Genomic DNA, 11,546 nt, shown 5'->3' with positions numbered 1-11,546 from the left:
AGGCCTACAGTTGATTGCTAATTTGTTGGTTTGCAGAATCTGATTTATAATTTTGTCTGTGTATGGCAGTGCTTTTGTGCACATCAGTCGGGCCTTTCCAGACAAGATAATCATGTTCAAGAATGCAGCTACTACAGTACAATACTGGGTCAACAACCTTAATGTTTAATGTTGAGGTTTGCACATCATGCGTAACACAATAAAAACAGACCAAAAGTTCAGAAAAAGTTGACTACCTAATATCTGCACTTTTATTAATTAAACATTCTGACGTTTGACACGACTGTTTGACATTGCTGTTGCCTGCAGTTGGTCAATTTCCAAAATCAAGTTTTGAAGCAATGACATGCACGCAGCATCGCAGTGTCATCTGAACCATTTGGAAAAACAGTCATACCATAACAACTGTGCATATTCAAAGGGCAAGGAATAAAAACCAAAATAAAATGCGGCAGTACAACTTCATTTTAAACAGGCAAGACCTAAGAACAAAAGTCAAGGAAAGTATCTTAGTGTGTAAAGGATGCCTTACAGGCAATTTAAGGCTATTAGTCTAGTATTTATGAATGAGAGTTAAACAGCTTGCTTATGACTATGCTAATGTTTAAAGCCATTGCGGTCTAACATTACACTCCAGCACAGTCACACTGTAAATTTCAGACTTCTAAATCACTTTCATATTTCTTCAAGGCACTCTTTTTCTTATACTATGGTAAGACCATATTCGTAATTAAATATAATTAATGCTAATGTAACCGAGATTCTGCTACCATTTGACACCCTCGGTACTGACACCAGGGTGTAGTGTTCACAGCAGACTAATGTGACAAACCGTTCTGACTACTTGAATTTGAGTCCTGTGTTTGTTGCAGAGGGAAGGATAACTAACACTGTATTTACTGTTTGACCTTGGCTTTTAAAGGCGTACACGCACACGTTTCAATAGTGTTTCTCCCAATCGGTCATTCACAGCAAGGCACAGATTAGTTACATTATTAGCTGCTGTCTATAATTTAACAATGGCTGCCACTAATCTGTGAGAAAATATTCGCACACAAACATTTGGACCACATGAATACCAACTGGAAATGAACTATTGCATATTCAGCGTGGCTTATTAATATTGCATGGCGACATCTCTGATCAATGACATGAGTGTGACATGAATGTGTTGGTGATCCATAAATATAAGTCTGGACTAAAAGCATAATAAATAATGTTAACTAGTTAGAAAAATGAAACTTACAAAACTATACTCACTCAATGAGAAAAATGACGTGCTTGACACATCATGCACTCGTAAACAAAACAAAAAAAAAAGATATTTGGTCACAACAATCTAAAACTTGTGGACACAATGCACTAAAATTTTTTAATGCACTCTATGACTATTTCTTACAATTAGAAGAAGCTAAAATTACAGCCCTTTAGCTACATTTCTGATTATTTAACAACTCCCAAGCCATTTAGTTTTGTTTTCGTACTATATGTTTGAGCTCAACGGAATTTTTGCAGCAGTGTACATCTTCACAATTGGTTCAAAGGTATTGCTTCAAATCAAGATCGAACGATACATTTGCAGTGTAGAGGAATGAAGTGAGTGTTCCTATAGTGTGTGTAAGGCATATATAATTTACCCGCGTAATAGTTTAGTGTACTTAAAAAAAGATCAACACTGATTGTAGGTAGTTTGATATGCTAAACAGTACTCACTATTCTGCGTACGTGTCCTCTTAACCGTGGAGTACAATATGGCTGTGGTAAAGCAGTCTGAGACAGACACTCTTCTTTTGCAAGCAGACTCTATGTGCCTGTGAGAGATGCAAATACAGTGATCTGCTCAACTTATGTGGTAGTGTATAAACGCGGTATGTCACCCAAAGAGGCAATTTGGTGCGCAGGTCCGGTCTACTGATTACTACTGTATGGCACCTTCTCACAGGTGAGATTCCACTTCTGCGACCGCCATGAGGGTCGACCTGTGTCAAACGAAGGTCTGCACTGGAGTGATGGAGCGTGTGGGGGAGCCCGCCCGTTCGGAGGAAGAGGAGGCAGAGCGATTTGTCACCTCTCGCTGTAACTCGTCCACTCTCTTCTGCAGCTCGGCACGCTTCGCCAAAAGCTCTTTGTACCGCTGATGAACAGGTTCCTGGACAAGACAAAAACATTTTCAAGGCTTACGATTAACGACTAAACTGTAGCACGTATGGAGTGCAGAAAATTCTCTTTGAAAAACACTTAAGCCAGGTCTGTAGACTCTTAAAAATACCTGAGGTCTCATGCGAGGGTTCCAGCGAATGTAGTAGCCAACCCAGAGTTCCAGGTGACGTAAGCTGACTGCAGGGAACAGCACATGGTTGGAATAGTTCACATACAAAGGATTGGTAAATTCCTCCAGTTGGCTGTTTATGTACGACCACAGCGACACTGTCCTCTTGGGAATCTCCTGTCAAATAAAACATGTAGTTTAGTGCCGAAAGCAGAACGAAAAAGTGATGAATGAGAATGAAGCAAGATAAAGACAAGACAAAAATAAATATTTTTTCAACAGCAACCGCAATCATGACTTACTTCCTTCAACCTCTGCTGTTCGCTGTTGCACAAGAATGTCCCAAACAGGCAGCTGTACAGGTGGTCCAGGATGGTGACCAAGAAGTACTCGTTGAACTCAAAAGCTGCAGGAAACTTCAAGCAAAACAACTTCATTAGTGCCCTTGCTGTTACTCTGGAGAATTTTTTCACACATCAGCAACACTCATTTCTTACCTGCCGAGTCAACTGCCACACACAGTCGATGAACTGAATGAAAACAGGTGAGCGGTCTGCGTCTGTGTGGTTCTTATCCCCATGACCGATGCGCTTAAAGACAAAACAGAAGAATAGAGGGAATCAGTGGTGCAACTGGACAGGTACCTTTGGTGATTTCCGACCAAGTACATGAAAGTTTGTTTACCAGCTGGAAGCGGTGACCGAAGCTCAGCCACTCCTTCTCGAGCAGCACCTCGAAACCGCGGATGGTGCGGTAGTAAGCGTCCAGCATGAGCATGGCCAAGGACGTGAGCTGGCCCGTGCGGTCCCAACCGTCGCTGCAGTGCACCACCACCGAGGTTTTCCCGGACTCCACCTTGTCTGCAATCCGCAGTGCTCCTGCCATGATCAGCTACAAACCCACACACGCCTTTGAATATCATTATGTTACTTTCCTTCTTCACTCTATATTTTCCACTCAATTGTTTTTTTTATTCTTTTGTTATTGCAATTTCTGGTAAAAGAATTTCCTTTGGGATTCATAAAGTTCTATCGAATCTTATCTTACATACAACAGCTTAGTCAACAGGCCGAGAATCCTCATTCATCTCCCAGTCCACAGTCGCAGTAATGCATTATTAAGCTCACCTTGATGTGCTCAAGCCAGTGTGTGGACTCCAGATTGGAGAGCCAGTGGGAGTCTTCGATGTTGGGGTAGACCACGTCCTTCAGCTTGCGGAGGGACTCTCTCATCACATGGATGTTGTGAATATCCAAGAAGACCAGCTCAGCATTTTGATACGCATCCTCACTTTCATAACCACCACCTTTCATCTGAAGAAGAAAAAACAAAAACAAGTCAAGTCAGGGTAGAAAGATGGTTTCCCTTTTTATTTTTTTAAATATTGTTAATTAAGATCTGCCAAACCTTGTTGGCAGCAGCGTTGACACTGGGCCTGGCATCAAAAATGAAGAGTTTATGAGACTGAGCATTAGCATCCATGATCGCCTGGAGGTATTTCTCATCCTCTTTGCTGCGCTTCCCGTTCACCCCGACCATGGGCTGACTGCAGCGCGTCACCGTCGCCTGGCTCTCTGGATGGATCCATGACAACACCTTAGAGAATATCACATCATATTACCACAGGCGGTCAAATACATCAACTGCACGGAAGAGAATAATGGGATTTGTGTTAAAGACTCACAGGTATCCGTCCCTTTGCTCTGAAGGCAGCCACTCTCTTCAGCTCTTCATCCGGTATGTTGACGGGCACCGCCAGAGTCGAAGGGTAGGTGTCACAAACCTCGTAGTGGTCGTTCACCTTAGTTATCCTCCAGCTTTCATTGGGTATACCCTTTAAAATCACACAAGCCACCCATTTAACAAGCCTTCTTTACCACTGAGCAAAGCAGTTGGATCGTGTGATTTCAAATACCTGTCTTTTGTATTCTGAGACAGCGTCATACACCTTCCATCCATTTTCAGGAAAGACTTGCCCGTATTCATAGGCAAAGATTGGCTGTGGATGGTGGGAGAGAATCTTATCAGTCAGTGCAGACATTGCAGAGCTTCAGTGTAAGGGACAGTACGGCTGAACATCACTCACCAGCCCGTTGGAAACAGGAAACGCAAATTTCATCAGCACTTCGAAAATGGACTTCCTGAGTGTGTCCTCCAGTTGCTTGTGTGCAAATCGTAGATTACGCATATCCTGTGCAGAGCAGCAGGTCATGGTCAACTCAGGGATTATCAGCAGTATACGAATACGATAGTAAAGGCACAACACGCAGGAAGTGAAGGTTCTCGTGATTGTAAACTTCTGATTTCCCATATAATACAAGTGTAACTATAATAGACCATTACCAAACATAACTCACCTTGCAAACCAGCCCATAGGACACATCGCGGCTTGCATTTCCAATCTTTTCCACACGACTCACCACCCCGAGTGGCAGGTCCAGCACAAATGCTGGCTCCTAGAAAACAAACGATATCCAGTATAAACAAAAGAAATGATTCCTTCAAAATATTTGCAGTGTTTCTTCACTAAAAGCATACCCTGTCGATGCATTTGAAGAAAAGTCTGTAGTTGGTAACCGTCACTGTTCCCCTCAGTGCTCCGATGAAAGGACAGAAGTAGGTAATATCTTGGGCTGAACATTAAAAAAAGAATATTGATTTAGCATAGTATGGAAATGTATTGTTTTAGTGTAGAAAAAACTACCCTGCCTGCATATTGACGCAAGCAAGCTGTTTTGATTTGAACTTTGATAACAGCAACGAGAGAGCCTACCCATGTCTTGCACCATTTCATTTGGAAGTAACTGCGGTTCCTCTTTGTCTGAATCTCTTTGCACCTTCTGGAAACATTACATACAAATAACATTGAGCAGTCACTTGACCCGAACCCATCATAAAGCATTGTTCAAAGACATGTGTCGGTGTAGTATGTAATTCAAATGAAGGCTTACCTTGGCAGCAGCTTTGGGCTTAACCTGGAGGGTGCAGAAAAGAGGAGAGTCATGTTTCGGTCATTATCATTAACAATTGATAAAGCAGCGGGATCTTAATGAAGTACCTGCAGGATACTCACCCTGAGCTCTGGAGAGAGCTCTGCAGAGGTGGACACAGAGTCAGAGGACATGGCTGAGGGTGGCTTGACCTGGGCAGACCGGTCAGAGCGAGAAGTGGAAGTACTGGTGAGGGATAACATGACAAATGATGAGAGGAAATACTTAGTCTGGGTAGGGTGTAACTGCAGCTATTTCTCATCTCATTTCAACATTTTATAAGCTGAGTAGAAACCTTTCTTGATGTCATGCAGACTGACTAAGTACACAGACTAGTTCTTATTTATCTATTGATTCATTAATGTATTTGTCACTTGAAAATTAATAATCAAAAATTCAAATAATCTACTAATGTGTGAGCCATTTAGCAAGCAACAACACCAAGCAATATCTGCTGTGGTTCCATTACAGGTCTACAACTAATGATTATTTTCATTGTCATCTAATCTGCCAGTTATATTCCTGATTAACTGATTAGTTGTTCCATCTATAAGGTGTCATAGAATAATGAATCAGTGTTTCTCAAAGTCCAAAATGACATCCCCAAATTTCCTATTTTGTCCACAACCCAAATACACAAGAATGACTGAAACCAATTTCTAAAATTACAATAATATATTTAGCAGTTGAGACAAATCGATTAATCGTTGCAGCTCCAGCTTCTCAAACACAGGACCTGCAGCTTTTCTCTGTCAACTGAATATTTGAGATTCTTTGACAGCTGCTCGGGCAAAAACAAGTCATTTTAAGGGCGTCACCATGAGCCATAAGACATTCTGGTGAGCGCTGTTTTCAGAATTTCCTGATGCTTTGTAGTCCAGTCGATTAATTGACTGGTTGAGAAAAACGGAATCAAAAGCTCAGTCGATAATGTAGCTACTAAAGTTTTCAGCTGTTTTGGTCAGACTGAGTAAGCAAATACTCGACATTACCTTGTACTCTGATACATTCTCAAGGACATTTGTTGTGTTTTCGACCATCTCACAGTGTAAATTATTCTTCAAGGCTTTAAAGGGACGACAGCCGTTAATGACAGCAGCCATTAACTGCTGCTCTAATTTAACTGTCAACATCAGTGTTCGATTCATGACATCTTACATTAATAGTGGTTAAACGGTCACTTCTGAAAAGTGTTTTAGGATTAGACATGGTCACGTAAAGTATAAAACACGAAGACATATTCCTTGTGTTACTTTGAAAACTTTTATCTAGCTCTACAAGCCGTGTGTTGTGGTGGGTTTAGCTACCTGGACAATGAATCAACACTCGGCTGTCTGGAAGAGGAGCGCTTCGAGCCCAAACTGTCGACGCTCCCGCTCTTCTCCATGTTCTCCTGCCTCAAAGTGTCCAGATAAACCGCAGTATGCGCTGGAGGACGGCGTATCCTGTGAAGAATGTGTTTAAATCCCCCCTCGGAGTACCGTAAATCCCCACACACAAAAGGAAGCTGCCATCTTTTCCCAGCAGCCTCCCAATCCCTGTCACAAGGAGGCGAGTGTCCGACATGGCGCCCCCTGCCGGCTGCCTCGGGCATCGACCCTGTGCCATGCTACCTTCAAGTTCCTCTGAGCGTCCTTCTGAAAACGTCATGAGTACACATCATAACTTTGTACATCTGTGGAAGGTCTAAAAGTTCCCAGTTCCATGAAATTCAGTGAATGCAACATCTCTATGACTTCTTGCTCTCTTCTTTGCATTCAAATATTAGAGGTTGAATGTATTTCATAATTCTTTGCTTTCTCCCGATATTTTTAAAAAAGCATCTCATTAAAATGAATAGTGATCATTAGTTTCAGTGACTGAAACATAGTTAATTCACCTTTTGTTTACATTGTAAACACTCATCGTGAACACACTTTTTAATCTACCTGTCCACCAAGGCCTGTGGTCTTGATTAATTGTTATCCACGGAAAACATAGTAACAATTACTTTCGGTTATTTTGTTTAGTTTATAATTCCTCCATATGTGTTAAGCTTCCTTGAAACCTTTAAAAAGCATTATAAAAACTAAGTTAATTTTCCTGATTTGACATGCTCACATGGGAAAATGGATGACATTTCCAAAGACAATGCGTCAAAATACTTCTGGATACCTAAAAATAATGCTTGGCATATTGTTGAATTAATCTGATTGGTATTCAGGGAAAAGAGAGCAGCTACAAGCAAAGAGTTATAATAGGGTTGTGATTTTAGATTTCAGAAAATCCAAAATGGGTTTTACACCAGCACTCAACTTTGAAAAGCCATTAAAAACTCCATAATTTTTCAAATATCAATTAAGAATCTTGTAAGCCATTTTAAACACAAGTCTTTGTTTATTGAAATGAAATTAAAAAAATCCTACAGAAAGACAAAGATGAAGCTCACCAACTCACTTATATACACAACATTTTGTGGTTTCTGTACTGTACAAATACTAACGAATTTGAATACAGAATTTAATTGAATGCCATCTATTGCTCTTGAGACAGACGGCTGAGACCAGAAAAATGAGACATAAAAAGAAAGAAAGAAGAACAAGCAATAACTGAAGCCACTCCAAGTCCTTTACTTCACATATTTCTCCATAAATTTCTTGTGGAACTCTGAGCGCAGCGTGTCATTGACAAAGCGTTTCTCCTTTCGTGCTTCGTCCACTCCTTTGGCGCAGTTCTTGAACACAACATCATCATCCCACCTAGAAACATATTATCAGTGTCGATCATTAGTGGAAAGTGAAGAGAGAACATCTTTCTTTGAATAAAAATCTAACAATGTGCATAAACGTGTGTTTGTGAGATACCTTCTTTTCACCCGGAATGTGTTCTGAGTCGGGTTCATTTGTTGTTGCTGTTGTTGTCCTGCCAAATTAATCAACGGATTGCCACTCAAGATATTCTCCATGCGAATCCTCTCCTCCTCTGCCTTTTGCTCTCGCTCCTAAAATGGCAAAAGAAACAATTTCACTCAACACAACGAGTTAACATTTGTCCTCTCTCAAATCATTCTTTTGTCGATTGTGCTCTCAGCAGGTCGGAAATTATAATTTACTTTGCGTTCTTGCTCTTCAGCCCGCTCCTTCCTGATCTTCTCCAGTTCTGCCATAAGAGCTGCAGTGTCATCGTCATCGCTGTCCTCCTCAGAGTCCTCGTCCTCATCATCCTACAAACAATCAAGCATCGTTGGCAAGGGAGCTTAATGAATGCTAATCACAACTAAGAGTCCACCAGGTGTTGCAGTGCACACACTTACATCAGTGAGAGGGTCATCAGCGTCCAGGTTGGCTGCTGGGATCTGATCCAGTCGCGGCCTCTTTGAAGAGGATGACGAAGATGATGATGATGTGGTGTGCTCTGGAAAATTAGGGTCAATGCACTTAGTATACATGTAGATATTTTGTTACACAGTACGCTCCTGACCATTTATTTATTTATTCCGTGTATGTGCACTACTACTCGGCCAATAAAGTATAAACTTAGGATAAAATAGGAGATTTGTTCACAATATACACATAAAGACATTTTTAATAAACGTTATGTCCATCATTGGCAGTGACACCAACCTCTTGGTCCCCTTTCTCTGGTCTTTTCACGTACAGCTACACGCTCCCTCTCCTCCAGCTCTCTGCGGAAGTCACGGGCACGCACCTCCTCAGGGGCATCCTGGGTAGGTTGCCTGAGAACAGAGGTAGAGAATTTGAGGAAAAAAATAAATACATATAGAATTTTACTTCCACAAATAGTGAGCAAATATTAGATTTTGGATCAAATAGCATCGAATTCAGTTCCTGGCTAACCAGCTGGCAGTGAACTCACTGACACACTGCTCACAATCCAAAACTCAACTCCATACTGACCTGTACTTGATCTTTGTGTGACCCGGGAGATCTCGACTGGAGTACTGCTTGGACAGGGCACTCAAATCACCTTCCCCTTTACCCCTCCCTCCTCTCGCTGGCTCAAATGTTGGCCTTGCAGCTGTAGTCATCTTTGATGGCTCTGCTGTGGCAAAACGTGTGGGGAAGAAACACAAGATGAAAACCAAGAAATGTTCAAAACAGCACACACCAAGCTCCTGACACAAACATAACGTCACCTTATGAATTACTAAGCAGCAGTGTCGTCCTTTCAGCCTAACAAGGATCTTTTATACAGACATATATATGTTTACCCAAGAGAGATTATGGGGACTGGTCAATCATCATATCTGATATATATCAACATATATGATTCTCCTATTACAGTCAGACAGGGATAATGACTTCTGTTGCTGGATTTTCCACCTGAAACATGAATCAATATTCATCATTGGTTCATATATTTAATGATGGAAGAAACTTCAGCAATCATCTACAGCCAGCAACAAATTAAATATGTCACAAAGCGTTTTGGACGATCGGGGTAAAAACTGTTACATTCCAGTTATAATAATAATTTCTTTGTGAGAAACATACCCTCTATTATTGGGCGAATACTCTATTTTCTTAGTATTGATAAAGTACAAAACACAAGGTAGCCAGCTAGCCATTGTAGCTAAGTTGCTAGCAGGCTAACCTGCTTAACATCGCTGTTCAGGAGGAAAACTATGCTATTTCGCCCCTCCGACTGATTGCGTACCGTCAAACAACAAAGTTGTTTTTTCAAAGTTAAACTGAAATTCTATTTACCGTCATTTTAGTAGTTAAGTTGATAGTAATAAGACTTACGGCGCTGCTACCACACGACAAAAAGAAGCCCCGACACAGGGTGTGACGTCACTTCCCCTAGAAACCTGCCCGATGCATTCAATAACACTCGGAAATGTATCAATCTGTTTACTAACTAAACGAATCATTTATTTTAAATTATTTGTCTAATTAATGCTCAAACAATGCGTCCCTGTGATCAAGGCGTCGAATTGTTTATAAACGAAATCATCAGGTACCCTATCTTTGCAAACAGTTAGTAGTAAACAGTTAGTAACAAATAAATTAAGGTAAAAATGTGCAGTGTTGTATTGAGGGTAGGAGGGGCCAAGTAGGATCAGATGATCGATAGAATGCAAACTGTCTCTGATGTTATCACCAGCTCCAGTTCAAGGAGGTCACAAAGCACATACATGTGTTATGTTACCTTTAATCTTAAGCCACAGTTATATTAAAACATGAACATATTGGGTTTTGGGTTGTCCGGTTTATCATTTCAGTGTGATCTGTATTAAATGACATGGATGCGCTGAAAGTCACTAATTATTTTTTGGTTGCATTGTAACCCGAACTGCCAGGCATTCAAGGTTGTATTAAGGTTCTATGGGTGCATGTCAGGCAATTCAGATGGAGTACATATAGCCAAACCAAAATGTCCACAGGATACAAGTCTATAAAGTTGTCATTACCTCTCAATGTAAAATGTTTTGGCCACAAGGGGGAATTTGCATTGTATCCAGATGAAACTCAGAACACACATAGTTGTACACAAGACATTCATAACAAGATAATCATAATAAAATACATACATAGTCATAACAGAACGGTTGGAAGTTGGTAAAAAAACAACGCACACACAAATGTATTCCCGTGTTGGCACAATCTCAGGAATTTCCTTTTGTTTTAAGACTCAGAAAGTTTTATTTGCTCGCCTCACTATTATGTTTGTAGACGGCGTGCAAAAATGCGGTCAAGAACAAAATGTACCCTCGTGTTTCTCTAAAAGAATTTACATTGAGCAGTCCACCCGGTCCCATCGCACCCTGTCACTTCTGTTTACACTGCATGCGATATATCACTGAGATGGCCTCCTTCTTGTCTTGATGCCGTGCTGTCGGAACACAAAGAATTTCCACTGAAGATGTTGGCTGAAGTTCAAGAATGCAAACCAGCTTGGAGGTTTTGCTGGATTCCACGCAGCATCCGTATCACATGTCTAAAAGTTCTGATGATACTATGACAGGTACATTTGTAACACAGAGGAAATACAGAACAAGGAAACTATTTACAGTGTGACTGTGATTCCCTGCAAGCTATACTGTGACCTCTTTGTCTGATTTGATCTTATCCATGTTATATAGGCACCTGTGTGTGTGTGAGTGAGTTAGTGAGAGAGCAAATTCATGCGTGCTGTTCTGAATGTGCCTTCTTCAGATCAGTCCATTGTAGCAAAATCTCATTTATCTCTGATTGTATCAAGCCATGTAGAACGTTTTGGTTTGATGTCTCCAAGTATGGAGATGTCTGCCTCTACGAATTGGCAGTGGTGCTTACAGCATAGAA

At 41.0% G+C, this 11,546-nt stretch overlaps 2 protein-coding genes across 5 annotated transcripts; both read right to left on the bottom strand.

The window, feature by feature from the left end:
• Positions 1-144: 144 nt before the first annotated feature.
• mtmr2 (myotubularin related protein 2) lies at positions 145-6,871 on the bottom strand. Its single transcript, XM_030437947.1, has 16 exons — positions 6,567-6,871; positions 5,343-5,445; positions 5,221-5,244; positions 5,043-5,109; positions 4,808-4,902; positions 4,627-4,725; positions 4,356-4,460; positions 4,185-4,268; positions 3,954-4,103; positions 3,677-3,865; positions 3,397-3,582; positions 2,954-3,160; positions 2,767-2,859; positions 2,572-2,685; positions 2,270-2,446; positions 145-2,149 (listed from the first exon to the last, which is right to left on the bottom strand). The coding sequence occupies exons 1-16, from the start codon at positions 6,851-6,853 to the stop codon at positions 1,985-1,987; spliced, it is 2,145 nt and encodes a 714-aa protein (XP_030293807.1). The 5' UTR covers positions 6,854-6,871; the 3' UTR covers positions 145-1,984.
• Positions 6,872-7,615: 744 nt separating this feature from the next.
• cwc15 (CWC15 spliceosome associated protein) lies at positions 7,616-10,092 on the bottom strand. 4 transcript variants are annotated; one of them, XM_030437013.1, is made up of 8 exons: positions 10,005-10,037; positions 9,541-9,581; positions 9,156-9,300; positions 8,862-8,974; positions 8,552-8,652; positions 8,351-8,461; positions 8,103-8,239; positions 7,616-7,997 (listed from the first exon to the last, which is right to left on the bottom strand). In XM_030437013.1, exons 3-8 carry the CDS (start codon positions 9,284-9,286, stop codon positions 7,868-7,870), a joined length of 723 nt encoding a protein of 240 aa, XP_030292873.1. In that variant the 5' UTR covers positions 9,287-9,300; positions 9,541-9,581; positions 10,005-10,037; the 3' UTR covers positions 7,616-7,867. The 4 variants fall into 4 exon arrangements, with proteins under 4 accessions (XP_030292873.1, XP_030292872.1, XP_030292871.1 ...); XM_030437012.1 differs by lacking the exon at positions 9,541-9,581 and having other exon boundaries at positions 9,156-9,297; positions 10,005-10,092; XM_030437011.1 differs by lacking the exon at positions 9,541-9,581 and having other exon boundaries at positions 10,005-10,090.
• Positions 10,093-11,546: the final 1,454 nt, after the last annotated feature.

The sequence above is a fragment of the Sparus aurata genome, chromosome 13 (genome assembly GCF_900880675.1).
Source record: "Sparus aurata chromosome 13, fSpaAur1.1, whole genome shotgun sequence".
Lineage (NCBI taxonomy): Eukaryota > Metazoa > Chordata > Actinopteri > Spariformes > Sparidae > Sparus > Sparus aurata.
This window is presented reverse-complemented; position numbering and strand designations above follow the sequence as displayed.

Bases quoted from the DNA above. Each gene is read 5' to 3' on its own strand.
- mtmr2 (XM_030437947.1), bottom strand. From the start codon at position 6,853: ATGCCCGAGGCAGCCGGCAGGGGGCGCCATGTCGGACACTCGCCTCCT. The intron at 3,583-3,676 runs GTTTGGCAGATC...TTTCTTCTTCAG, and splicing joins TCAACGCTGCTGCCAACAAG to ATGAAAGGTGGTGGTTATGA. The intron at 3,161-3,396 runs GTGAGCTTAATA...GTGGGTTTGTAG, and splicing joins ACTGGCTTGAGCACATCAAG to CTGATCATGGCAGGAGCACT.
- cwc15 (XM_030437012.1), bottom strand. From the start codon at position 9,286: ATGACTACAGCTGCAAGGCCAACATTTGAGCCAGCGAGAGGAGGGAGG. The intron at 8,462-8,551 runs GTAAGTGTGTGC...GATTGTTTGTAG, and splicing joins CTGATGACCCTCTCACTGAT to GATGATGAGGACGAGGACTC. The intron at 8,240-8,350 runs GTAAATTATAAT...TTGCCATTTTAG, and splicing joins CTGAAGAGCAAGAACGCAAA to GAGCGAGAGCAAAAGGCAGA.